This window comes from Eublepharis macularius, chromosome 3 (genome assembly GCF_028583425.1).
Source record: "Eublepharis macularius isolate TG4126 chromosome 3, MPM_Emac_v1.0, whole genome shotgun sequence".
Taxonomy (NCBI): domain Eukaryota; kingdom Metazoa; phylum Chordata; class Lepidosauria; order Squamata; family Eublepharidae; genus Eublepharis; species Eublepharis macularius.
The window spans coordinates 103,926,842-103,940,877 of NC_072792.1; the positions used below are offsets into that span (position 1 = coordinate 103,926,842).

The 14,036-nt window shown below is 47.2% G+C and overlaps 1 protein-coding gene across 3 annotated transcripts in view; it reads right to left on the minus strand.

Annotated features, from left to right (window-relative positions):
- GABPA (GA binding protein transcription factor subunit alpha) overlaps window positions 1–14,036 on the minus strand; it is a 43,322-nt gene that overhangs the window by 15,711 nt on the left and 13,575 nt on the right. For all 3 annotated transcript variants that reach the window (XM_054974690.1, XM_054974689.1, XM_054974692.1), the window contains exon 5: window positions 1,762–2,007. In XM_054974690.1, coding sequence (XP_054830665.1) covers window positions 1,762–2,007 — 246 coding nt within the window. The remainder of the gene's footprint in view (window positions 1–1,761; window positions 2,008–14,036) is intronic.

Genomic DNA, 14,036 nt, shown 5'->3' on the forward strand with positions numbered 1-14,036 from the left:
CTATGTGTATGCATACATACAGAATCCATGGCTCTAATACAAGGAGCTGTGTACATGCATAGGTGGGAACTACTTATACTGTCAAGGAATCCACTATTTACTTTATAAACCAGCTAGGCTCTTCAGCTGTCAGAAATCCTATGATGACATAAATCATTAGGAAGTAGCCCATTTTCTTCTGACATAAGCAAGTATGATTTGCCAGGTTGGGAGAATATTGTGAAAAAAAATCAGTATTAGGTTTTGTGGTAGCAAAAACTAGAAAATGTATTCATTAAAATATGAAACACCCCAAAGGCAGAAAAATGTTTCTAGCTCTGATCTGTCAGGTACTGTTATGCACAAACTTGTGCCTTAGGTGTCCCTCTCACCAATCACAATAAGAGACACACACCACGGAGTCCTGTAGAATGAAGCAATATATGATTGTTTAATTTAAACAATGGAGGAGCCCATTTTCACAGGAGTAGGTGATCTCCTTGTGTTCGGAGCTCATCAAAATGACAATAGAAATACAGGCAATTAATACTTTCAGATAATCATAACAATATTACAGTATTCTAATATTTGATATCTTATTGGCTCGTAACATATCTAGGGTCAGTTCTGATTTGAAGATGCAATTCTGGGCTGGCCCCTCTATTTGGGGGAATTCCAGTCTTCACAGTTTTTTTTTCTCTGCCCTCATTTTGGAAGGACACTGTCTAACCTTTTACCTACTTTCTTCTTGGCATAATACTTTCAAGGGCACCAATGAGTCTCAATCTGGTGGACAGGAAGGGATGTTTTCCTATTCGTGCCCTTTTCCCCGTTTCTTATCAGCTTTAAGGAAGATAATACCACAGGTGGCCAAAACCAGCTTGCTGCGTCAAATCAGTTTTCTACAAAAGGCTCTCTGGTACTGATTTCAATTGGAATCTATAGAATAATATAACATATAATATAAGCGCAGCCCTAAAAGCAGTATACCAGTTCTTACAGAGTTTCAAGTCTTCTTGTTACAAGTGTCAAATTCTTACAGGTTACATTACAAGTACTACTTTGGCTCCTGAGCATAGAAAAAGTGCAAAGCATGTAATACTGAAAAACCATAGGTTTAGTATATAAAAATAAGTATATAAAAAAACCTCCAAATCTATATCCATCAGTACTGCTTTGGAGTTTTGACTGTTGTGTTAAATCAAAAGACATTAGTTTTTTGAATGCATTGTTAGAAAATTATTATAAGTAAATACTATTCAACTTATTATTGTTTAGTTTTTCATTATAATACCCAGAAAAACTAACATCTCTAAAAAATTTAACTTTTATATTTTTAACAACTCAGTGAATCTGACAAAAGTGAATTTGGAAACCCTCATGAAATGAAAGCTAACAATTTAGCTATTTCTCCAATAAATCTACAGAAAAGTATAAACTAGTTCAATCTTGATTTCTCTACAAAATTAAATATTTATCTGGAATGCTGTGTTTCTACTGGAATTTAGTAAAAAGCAAAAAATAAACCAGAAACCTCCCAAAGATAAATGCAATTGTAAACCATAGTGGAGGTAGTTTTGAACACTCAATGAATAGCATTCCCTGTTTTCTGTAAGCAATTCCCCTGACACTGACACGGTAGTTATAAAATGAAACAAACCTATAAAGTCATTGTTTTGAATGTAAAAAATTACAAGACCTACACATCTAAGCAGAACTTTTTCCAAATTTAAAAATAAACATGCACTCAAACTCATGTACTTTATTAGAGTTAATAATCACCATAGGGAATTCCTAAGCGTTCTTGTTCTTTCCGGTAGCCTTCTAATGCTGCAGCCCACCGAGTTACTTGTTCAGATGTTTCATCAGATATGGTGGTAATGTGCTTTGTTCCATCCAGTGTTATCACTTGAGTTTCTTCAACAAGGTGTGCTTCAGTTTCAGTATGGTGGGCATCTGGGTCAATCACTACCTCAACAGTTTCTACAGGCTTTACAATTTCAAGGATGTTTAACTTGGGTTCTATTCCTGAATGCAGAAAGGGAAAATGGTAACCTAAATAACTCACAAAAATGGCAGGTTACAGAAAATGAAAACATTAAGGAACATTTTTATTTTGGTTCAATACCTGTTCTTATACCATTCTCCTAAAAGTCCTGAGACATCAGCCTCTCTTTTACCTTCCATAACAATAATATGATTTGCTTCTTCAGGCAAAGTAATCTTAAATTTTCCTGCAATTTACAACCTCAAAAAATTTGATTCCAGAGTAAGAAATGGTATTTAAAATCTCCTTCATATACTGTTTAATGTACTCCGCCTTGAATCTCAGTGAGAAAGGCAAACTATAAATGACAAAAATAAATAAAAATGAAACATTTTTAGTAAAACTGTACTATTTTATATTTCATGGACAATGGGATTAGTTGCATTCCACACTGGTTCATGGTCCCCCATTTACTTTAAGAAAAAAACAGAATCAGAAAACTAATAGAATATGATTGTGCCCTAATAAAACAGGGAAATTAAAGTCTGATACTTCCCCCAAGCTTATTGAGCAATACTGGGCTCAAAACAGAATCAGAATGTTGTCTGTTAACATCATAAGCCATTTTCATAAGGAACACGTTTCTTTTTTACAATAAGTGCTCTGAGGGTCAATTGGAAGTGGAAAACTTTGTTCAACAACTCACAAATTGAGTTGAGCTATATATTCTTTACAGCAGCTAAAACATTCAGTTATGAAGCTTCAATTGATTTTTCCCCATTTATTTGCAAGGTTTTGCTGGAAAAAGATATTCTATTTGTCTGAAGGGGTTATTTCAAATCCCTCCATTAGTCACTGTGTGACAGCCGACTACAGAATGTATGGAACTGGTAGCACACTGAATTAATCCTTGAACTGAGCTCGCCTTACAAAGTGTTAAATGCTATGAACCTACCTTCAAATGTTCTCAACTCACCCCCTCACCATTCACTGCAATGACATATGTGATAGGAGCTAAATGCATAGTCAAATGATAGTTTCTAACCTCTCTACTGATTGCAAGCTTTCCACAAACTAAATAGGGATCATCTGTGTAGTATATGTAATACTATTTACACCAATAGTTTATACGTTAGACTCAATATGGTAATCTGACAACATTTTCAAATCAATTACATTTTTCAACTCTGACTTAATTGGGCACTTCAATGAATAAAGGTGCAACAGGTTTAAAATTTAAATATTTCTTTACAAATAAATAATCATATTCCCAAATATGTAATGAAATTTTGGGTTTCCAATTGCTGACGTTTGCCAGACTGTCTAGAATCAAACATCAAACATGTATTTTGACCTTATGGTCTCAGTTCTTTCCAGTCATACATCAAAAATGCAGGCGAAAGTTTAAGGATGGGCTACAAATCACAAGGAATCAATTTTCCAGGATCACTTACTTACTGGCCTTCCCTACCTGCTGTACTATTATAAACACAAATTACTTAATTGTACTACTGATCTATTCTTATTTACCCCTTATATAGACAGTACATTGATATCTGCCTGTGTTCATAACTTTTTCTTTTAAGAAGTTTACCATTTTCATGTTTTCCCTTGTGACTAGATAAAATGGCCTAAGCAATTTATGAACCATTTTATTTTTAAAATACTCTTGAAACTTCAACCTTAGCCTGGCACCTACTGAGCAGCGATAAAAGAATACAACATAAAGGGCTATATTGCAATATCACCATTAAGTAACAATATATTTTGAATTCTTCTCCCTGTGGCAGGCCTCAACAAAAGCACAGAACCATGGTGACTCCATATTTCTGTGTTGGGCCTACAGCATCTCTCCAGGACCCAAAATGTAAAAGAAAGCCTGAAGCAGGGTACAGAGAAATACCACAGCTCTGGATCCTGCCTTTCACTTCTCCCAGCAACAGCTATGTTGTTTCTACTCCACACCAGGATTTCCTTCCAACTCCTCTTCTCTCAATCTCTTCTCTTCTAGTGCAATTATGTGTGCCTGTTCAGCTTCTGCTCCACCTCCACTCTCCATCCTTGGAAGACACTCAGCCTTTGAAAGGGCCCACAATCTGCATTATACACATCAGGCCCTTTACAGCCCAGAAAGCACCAGCCAATGTTCTGTGCATGCTGCCTTATGAATGCCTTCTCTGCCACCTTCTCCTTTACTTCCCCTTGTCTTCTGACCTGCTTTGCAACAAATGGAATGGTCCTATTTTACATAAACTGCTTCTGCAACACTTAATCGTAATGTGCATATATGATAAAACAAGCTTCCCCACGATATTCTGATAGGTAAACTGGTGGACTGTGGACGGGATTCTAAAATGGTTAGAAAGATAGCTGCACCCAAAGAGTAGTTGTCAATGGCATCACGTCTAATTGGAGGGAGGGGTCTGCTGGAGTGTCACAGGGCTTGGTCCTGGGCCAAGTGCTTTTCAATATTTTTATAAATGATCTGGATGAAGGTCTGAAGGGATTACTCATTTAATCTGCAGATGGTACCAAGCTGGGAAGAGTAGCAAACACCCTTGAAGACAGGGATAGAATTCAATGCAATCTGAACACACTGGAAAAGTGGGCAGATTTGAATAAGATGCGATTTAACATGGATAAGAGCCAGGTTCTCCACTTGGGGAACAAAAATGCATACTGGATGAGGGATACACTTCTGGGTTGCAGTGGATGAGAACAAGATCTTGGGATACAGGCAGATGGGAAGATAAATATGAGCAGTCAGTGTGATACTGCAGCAAAAAAAAGCAAACACATCCAAATCACAGGATGTCATTGTCCCACTATATACTGCATTAGTTAGGCCCCATCTGGAGTATACTGTGTGTAGTTTTGGAGGCCTCACTTCAAAAAGGAAGTGGCCAAATTGGAATGAGTGCAGAGGATGACCCTATGAAGAAAGACTGAGGGACCTGGGAACATTCAGTTTGGAGGAGGTTGAGGGGAGACATGATTATTCTCTTTAAGTATTTAAAAGGCTGTCACTTAGAGGAGGGAAAGGAGCTGTCACTGTTGGCAACAGTGGACAGGACTTGAAACAATGGGTTTAAACTATAGGAAACCGACTGGATGTTAGGAAAAACTTCTTCACATTAAGAGTAATTCAGAAGTAGAATCAGCAGCCTAAGGATGTGTGTTTCGCCTCATTGGCAGTTTTCAAAGAGCAGCTGGAGGAAAACTTGTCAGGGGTGCTTTAGGCTGTTCCTGCATTGGGCAGGGGGTTGGACTAGAAGGTCTATAAGGCCCCTTCCAACTCTATGATTCTAAGCGTTCGTTATTAGATTAATTAAAATAGTCTGAATTTTACTTATGACTTCTAACTAGCTTTGGTAATATTTTAAAAGAATGTCTGAAAAGAAATACACAGAATTATCAATGAAGATAGCGGCAAAAATGAAGATTTTTATTACTTGTCATACTATCACATCAGAATCAAAACAGCTTCAAAAATTGTCATTGATAATTTTGTGTATTTCTTACCTTTTATGTTTCTTTTAAAACCCTATTGGTTTAATTTTGCTGCAAGCTAGTAAGCTATGAGCTGGCTTTCTTGTGCTTTTTAAGGTTTGTGTTGCTGTTCGACTTTCTTAGGTCTAAAAAGCTTCTGTTTTACAAGGTTCTAACTTTTGTCTAATATTCATTTATAAAGGTGACAGTGAATTATAAATAAAAATGTAAACAAAACTATTTTACAAATTTTTCACAAAAGAATGCAATCTTTCCATCAAAAATTGATAGCCCTGTGTTCTGACTATAAATGGATTTAGAAAGATGCTTCATTTTATTAACATCTAATAAGATTTTTAAAACTATATTGTTTTACACATATACAGTCAAAAGGGTTGTGTATGATTTTTAATAAGTAAATAATGAAGCAAATTCCAGAAACTATTCTTGCACTGGGAGGTGTATAGTAATTCCAGTATCACTAAAGTCCAGGCAAGCTTGTAGTTTGTATAGCAAGTCTAGGCCAAGGAGGGCAATGGGGCAATCAGGAGTCAGCAGGAAAGAGTGTGAAAGGTGATGCCCATCAACAGACATATCACATTCTTGTAGAAATCTGAGTAACAGGATCTCCTGTAAACCTGATGACTAAAGTGTTTTTGGATGAAATGGGCACCTCTGGAGGAGCATTAGGGACAGATGAATAAGTTGCTCCAGAATCAACGAGTGCAGTGTAGGTCTGGTCCCCCACTCTGAGTTTTATCAAGGCTCCGTGAGTGGGGTTACTGATAGTCCTTCTCCCTGACCTCCCTATGCAGCCTCCCTCTGTCCCAGCATAGGCATCTGACCTTGATAGGACACCAAAGGATTCTGATAATCCGGAGCTACTGGAAGCACCACTAGAGGGGGCGGAGGATGAAACCCTTGGTCTCTCTGGGCAGGTCTGTTCGGACACACGGTCTTCCAAAGCCCCTCCTCCTTGTAGTATGTGCACTGTGTGGGGGGCAGAGGGAGCCTGGGTCTTGGCCGTTGCCTTGTTCCATAGGTCTCCTTCCCTGTGCTGGTCCTTGCCCCTCAGGCCAAATACTCTCTGTGTTCTGTCTGGAGTACTTGAGCAAACATTGCGGTCTTAGCTTTTTGCCTCTCCTGGTCCTTATTTGCATACACCTTGTACGCAATTTCAACTATCCGGGATGGAGTTTTAGTATCTCAATCTTCCACCTTCTGCAACTTCTTTCTAACGTCCTCATAGGAATTTCCCACATACATCGCAACTAGGGTCTTCCTACTGACCTCTGCCTCCGGAACCATGTTTCCCCATGCATGAAAGCCTTCCTTTAATCTGCTCAAAACCTCAGAAGGGTCTTCATCCTTCTTCTGCTTTATTTTCCACACTCGATTTAGAGGTTTACTACCTTGAGGATAGCCTGTCTCAGTCCTTTCACTATCCAAGGGCAATATGTAGCATATCTTTCCCTTCCTTCTTGTGTCGTAGTCCCAGTTAGGATTAGCCGCCGGAACTATACTATTGTATTAACATCCCATGGTCCCCCATCTCCTGCACCTCTCTTTTGCTCTTCAGTTTCACAAAGAGACCGTGTCTTATCTAATACCAGTTTCTTTTCCTCGGGATTCAGAATTTGATTTAAAATTTGCTGGCAGTCTAGCCATGAAGGCTGGTACATGTAACACAAGTCTTGAAATTCCTGAGTTACCTTTCTCAGGTTTCTCACGGTATTTTGGGAGAGATCTCTTCCATGCTAGCAAATCAGTATTAGAAAAGGGGCAATAAACAAAAACAGTCTGTTCCCCTTGGGTTGTTGTTTCCCTGAGAGGCATTTGCATTGCAGGATGTGAGGTAGTGGCCTCTGCTGCTACTGACTGGGAATCAGTGGGTGGAGGTGCTGCTGCTGCTTCTGCCTGTTGGGAGTCTACTGAGTGTGACGAGTTACTGGTTCCTCCAGAGCGGGAGGTGGCGACTGGAACAGGCTCCTCACTGGTGCCTCCAAAAGCCTAATTAGTTTGTACTGCTCTTTGCTCTAGTTTGTAGTAACTCTTGGGGAGTACTAGCCTGGGTGCCAAAAATGGGTCCGTCGGGGAGATTAGCCCCCTTCGGCATAATTCAGCCAATTGCTGAGACCGGGTTTGCTGGGTAGATTGTCCGGTCAAAGGGAAACTTTGGCAGTTATGGGCTCCTGTTTCTTGTACAGACTCAGAACATTCAGGGGACTGCAGACAAGGCAGGAAAAGTGGAGCTCAGCTGGAATGTGGGACGGTATCCAGGCTGAGCTGAGCTGGTGTGAAGGTGTGGCGGGTATCTGAGCTAACATATCCTGTGGCGACAGAGCTGGAACAAATTCAGGGCTGGTAGTCAAGGATGCCAATTCGAGACAGGAGGAAGTAGTCAGGGCTTGAGCTGGGGTTGCTCTCTGTTCCGGGGGCAAAAAGACAGGTCGGACGTGAACTGGGGTTGCTCTTAGTCCATCTACGCCTGGCTGGTCAAGTTTGGCAGGAGGATTCTGGAGCAGTACAGGAACCGGTGGTGGTACAACAGGGTTAACATACCTGTAACTTATGTTCATCGAGTTCTTCTGTGCTGACACACATGGGACTGCGCAGGCGCAGGCCAGCCGCCGGAGAATTTTCTAGAGCTTCCATGGCTCCGAAGGGGCCGTTTGTCGCGCGCCTCAGCGACCGTTTTCCCGCCCAAACGGTCACGTGATCCTCCAGCGACCAACGGCCCCTTCCCTCAGTTCTCCCTTGCCGCCGCTTGACCAACACACTTCAGCCATAACACCTTAAAAACACCAATTTCCGTCACAGCCATCACAAAATCGTGCATTGGAGTTCACAGCGGGGTAGGAGGGAGGGTTGTGTGTCAGCACAGAAGAACTCGATGAACATAAGTTACAGGTATGTTAACCCTGTTTTCATCTTCGTTCTTCTGTGCCTCCACACATGGGAGTGTACCAAGCTTCACACAATAAGGAAGGCGGGGGTGAAGTCCAACACAATTTTATTAAGCAAACAAGAACAACAATAAATAGATATGCATATATACATCTATGTAAAAATACTGTGTAAGGACACATAAATACTCAATATTTACATATATACACACCCCCAGGTACATATATACACTTTCACTCAAGGGCACCCAGCAGGTACGCCAAGAAAGTCATTCCAAAACTCCCTCAGGAAAAAAGGGAGTGTAAGACAGCCTTGGCCACAGATACATCCTGCTCCGCATTGACATCAACGGCGTAATGCCTGACAAAGGTGTCTGCAGAGGACCAAGTGGCTGCTTTACAAATGTTAACCAGGGGCACCCCCCTGAGGAGTGCCGAAGAGGATGCTTGGGACCGCGTGGAGTGGGCTCTGACATGAAGCGGGCAAGCCACCCCTGCCAGGGAATAGGCCTTGCTAATGGCCGTCACAATCCACCTAGACAGGGTCTGTGAGGAAGCCCTGTTACCCCTGTCCTTGGCCCCAAAACATACAAACAGATGAGGACTTGAGCGGAATTCCTTCGTCCTATTCAGGTAATAGGCTAGGGCCCTCTTCAAGTCTAGGGAATGGAGGGCCTTTTCCCCCTTAGAGGAAGGTTGAGGAAAGAACGCAGGCAGTGAGATATCCTGCGAGAGGTGGAAGGCGGACACTACCTTGGGCAGGAACCCGAGGCAGGGACGCAGGACCACCTTGTTGGGATGAAACACAAGAAAGGGAGGGTCAGACCGCAGTGCAGACAGCTCACTGACCCTTCTGGCCGATGTCACAGCCACCAAGAATGCCACCTTGTAAGATAGCATATCCAAGGGGCAGGTAGCCATAGGTTCAAATGGAGGCAACATGAGACGTGAGAGTACCAGGGACAGCGACCACTGAGGCACCGGCGCCGACACAGGTGGGTAAAGATTGTACATGCCCTTAAGGAACTGGCGGGATTGTGGGTGAGAAAACACTGTAGCACCCTCAACTCGGGTGTGAGCAGCTGATATCGCTGCCAGGTGGACCTTGAGGGAGGAAACCTTCAAGCCCAGGCCACGCAAGTGGCACAAATACTCGAATACAACCCCCAAGGGACTGCTGTCAGGCACCACTCCTTTAGCAAGTGCCCAAAGTTCAAACCTGCGCCACTTGGCCGCATAAGCGCGCCTAGTGGATGGCCGACGAGCATTCAGGAGGACCCGCTGTACCTCGTCAGTAAAGCCTACAGGGGAGGAACGATCCGCCAAGCCGTCAGGTGCAGCTTCCTGGGATCGTGGTGGACTAGGCTCCCGTTCAGGAGAAGGTCTTGCCGAGGGGGCAGACTGACATATGTCCGTTGGGACAGCCGCAGGAGCTTCGGGAACCAAACCTGCCGTGGCCAAAAGGGGGCCACCAGGATGCAGTCCGTCCCGTCGTCCTCTATCTTGCACAGGACCCTGGGAATCAAGGGGAATGGAGGAAACATGTAGTGCAAGCCCTGCGTCCACGTAAACTGGAAGGCATCCCCAATAGAGAGGGGGTCGCTCCCTGCCCTGGAACAGAACGTGTGGGCCTTGGTGGTCGCCGCAGTGGCGAACACGTCTATCACTGGATGACCCCACATCTGGAAGATCGGCCCAACGCACTCTACGTTCAGTTCCCACTCGTGGTCCAGCAAAGGGACCCTGCTGAGGGCATCTGCCCGGGCATTGTCTGACCCAGCCACGTGTATAGCACGGAGCGACACGCCGTTCTTGATAGCCCACTGCCAAGTGAGTGTGGCTTCCCGGCACAGGGCCATGGACACTGTGCCCCCCTGCTGATTCAGGTAGTACATGGCAGTCGTGTTGTCCGTCTGCACCAAGACCTGACGATTCCTCAGCAGTGCTGTAAGAGACACAAGTGCGAAACGAATGGCCCTTAGTTCAAGCACATTGATATGGAGGGTCTTTTCCCTCTCAGACCAGACATCTTGCACAGACACATCACCACAGTAAGCCCCCCATCCCAACAGAGAGGCATCAGTGGTAACCGTGATGTCATGGTGTTGATACCCAAAAGGGGTCCCTCTAAACAAGTTGTCATCAGACAGCCACCAGTCCAAGGAGGAGAGGATGACCCTCGGGATAGAGAATTTGAGGGACGGAGGGTGCAGCAGAGCATCGTACCTCCGCACAAACCAGTTCTGGAGAGGGCGCATACGCAGCCTAGCGAAAGGCACCACAGAGGTGGCCGCTGCCATATGCCCTAGTAAGCACTGGATAGTGCGCACAGACTGGAACCGGTTCCTTTTAAACATGGACACTAGACCCCTTAGGGACCGAGCCCTCTCCAAGGGGAGCAGGGCCTTACCCTCCACAGAGTCTAAAAGTGCACCAATGTAGGACACCTTGCAGTTGGGCACCAGCTTGGATTTCTCCAAGTTCACCAGGAGCCCCAGGCGTTGGCAAGTGCTAAGTACCAAGCCAATGTCCTGCACCAGCCTAGACTCCGATTCAGCCACGATGAGCCAGTCATCGAGGTACGGAAAGATGGTACAGCCTTCTTCCCGCAGGAAGGAAACCACAGGGGCCACACATTTCGTGAACACTCGTGGGGCAGTGGACAGGCCAAAGGGGAGCACCTTGTACCGGAAAACCCTTCGCCGGTAAACGAAGCTCAGGTATTTCCTGTGCTCCTCCCGTATCCCCACGTGAAAATATGCGTCCTTTAAGTCAAGAACCGCAAACCAATCTCCCTGTTTCAGCAAGGCGATCACAGCCGCCAACGTAACCATTTTGAATTTGGTCACCTTGAGGAAGGCATTAAGGCCCCTCAGATCTAAAATGGGACGTAAGCCCCCATCCTTCTTAGGGACCAGGAAGAACCTAGAGAAGAAACCCTTTACAGAGTCCTCATAGGGCAATTCTTCCACAGCACCCTTGGCCAAGAGCGACACGATCTCCGCATCCAGCTCGGCCATAGTGTTATTGACAGCTGTCAGGGGTGAACTGCATCTAGGCAGCTCAACAAACTCCAGCCCGTATCCCAGTTCAACAATCGTTAAGACCCATGAGTCAGATGTTATTGACTCCCACAGAGAGGAGTGGACTCAGTCTGTCCGAAAAGTTCGGGGATACGGCTGGCGTGACCCGTCAGTACTGCCTCCCAGCGCCCTGCTGATCTTTCTGCTGGGCCGGTTGCTGTGCCGGACGAGGCTTGAAGGGCCGACGCCTCCTCTGCTGTTGTGCGGGAGGGTAAGGCCGCTGCTGGTAAGCAGGATACTGGTGGTAGCCCGGTCGCTGCTGTTGGTATCTGCCCTGGTAGTGGTAAGGGCCGGACCGGGGAGCGTACCGTGGCCTGGAGGAGGGCTTGTCCGCTGGAGCCAGACCCAAGGACCGCGCCGTCTGCCTGTCCTCTTTTTTCTTTTTCAGGGTCTCGTCGGTCGATTTGGAGAACAGCGAGTCCCCTTCAAAGGGCATGCTCTCCACCCTGGAACGCACCTCCTGGGACAGGGCCGTAGACCGCAACCAGGAGTGGCGCCTGAGGACCACCGCCGAAGCCATTCCCCGAGCAGCAGTGTCGGCAGCGTGACTCCCAGCATTCATTTGCTGTTTAGACAGCCGGACAGCCTCTGTCTGCAACAGGGAGACGACAGCCTTCTGCTCAGGTGGGAGGTCTCGAGTGTAGGATGCCAACTTCTCCCAGAGGTACAATTGGTACCCTGCCATGATGGTCTGGTAGTTGGCGATCCTCAGACCCAGCGAAGCGACGATGTACTGGCGCCTGCCCATGGCATCCAGCTTCTTGCCCTCTTTATCGGCAGGCACCGAGGAGTGACCCGACCGTCGGGGGTTGAATTCCTCCGTGACCAAGGAGGAAGGTGGAGGGTGCTTCACCAACGCCGGCCAGGTGCCCTGCTTGATCTTATAAAGCTGCTCGATCCTCTTAGATGTTGGAGGCTGATCACAGGGCACCTGCCACACCTTCTCCACAATCTCCTCAATACCCTCGAGCATGGGGAAGCCAACGGACGCCGGATTATCCCCATAGATGCGCTTGAGGAGCTTGTCCTTGGTCTTTGGGGCTGCTGAAGAGATGTCCATCTCGAGAGCCTTGGCCATCCTTGCCATCTGGTCGGCGTAGATGCGGAGGTCCTCGAATGGCGAGTCCGCAGATGGCACTAGCTCCTCAGCCGGCGACGGTTCGGACCAGGACTCCGACTGGTAGCCGCCAAAGCTCTCCACATCCTCCTCATCGGAACCGAGCTGGGATTCCGGAACCTGGAGTGGAGGGGGAGCCCACGCCGGCCTCGACGTCGATGGCCCCGGTTCCGACATGGAGAAGCCGGCAGGTGCCCCTTCCCACAGACAACGGTATGGCGAGGGGAGGTAGGAGGCCTGTCGATGTTGAGACGCAGTGGACCGGGCCGATCGGACACTGTCCCCAGACCGACGTCGCTCACGACCGGCAGCTGGCGGAGATGGACGGGCAGGGGAAGGACGGCTCCGACGAAGAGACGGGCTCGGTTCCAGCCTCGGCGACCGAAGAGCAGGCGATGGTCGGCTCCGACGGCGCGGGCTCGGCTCCGGCCCCGACGAGAACTCTGCGGGCACCGTTTCGAAGGCCATCGGATCCGGCACCGGCACGGCGAGTTCCTCTGGTTCGGGGGAATCCAGATGAGGGGAAGGCGTGTGAGGAAGCACGATGACCTCCTCCTGGGGAGCGGGACGCGGCGACCGATGATGTCTGGTCTTCTTCTTCTTCTTTGCCGGTTCCGAAGAAGACCTCGGAACCGACGCGCTCCTCGCCTTCGAAGGGGACCTCGGCTTCGACCTCTTAGGCTTCATCGGAATCGACCCGGTCGTCGGTTCCGATCGGGGACTCGGTACCCGGATCCTCGGTTCCGACGTCGGTCTCGGATCCGACCTGGTGGAAGATGCGCTACGGGGCGGCCGCACCGGTCCCTGCGCTGGAGAGGCCGCTCTCGACGCCGAGGCACTCGGGGGACGTGGTTTCGACCCCGACCTCGCGGAGGCCACTGAGCCAGCTCTTGATTGCCGTTCGGCAGAGGGGCTAGGGCCGGCCTTGGGAGAAGGTAACGGGGCGCCTCCGGACATGACCTTCTGCCACAGGGAGGAGTTCAGTCGGGCCCTGCGCTCCTGCCGGGCCTTGCTGGTGAAGCCCTGGGAAATCCTACAGGCCGACACATTGTGGGTCTCCCCCAAACAAAAGAGGCACAGTTCATGGCCATCGGTCTTGGCCATTTTCGTGTGGCATTGGAGGCAATGCTTAAAGAGAGCCTTTGAGGCCATCTTCAGGGGCACGCTAGAGAGAGGTCAAACAATCCGGGTCGTATTTACCGAGTCCAGTCAAAGTCCAAATCAGTAAGCCGAAGAGTAGTCGAGGTCCGAAGTCCAAAGTCAAAAGCCAAAGATCAATCAGAAGTCAGAAAAAAGCACAAAGCACAGAGCGACGAAGCTCACGTTCTCTCCAAGCGGCGGCAAGAAGAGAACTGAGGGAAGGGGCCGTTGGTCGCTGGAGGATCACGTGACCGTTTGGGCGGGAAAACGGTCGCTGAGGCGCGCGACAAACGGCCCCTTCGGAGCCATGGAAGCTCTAGAAAATTCTCCGGCGG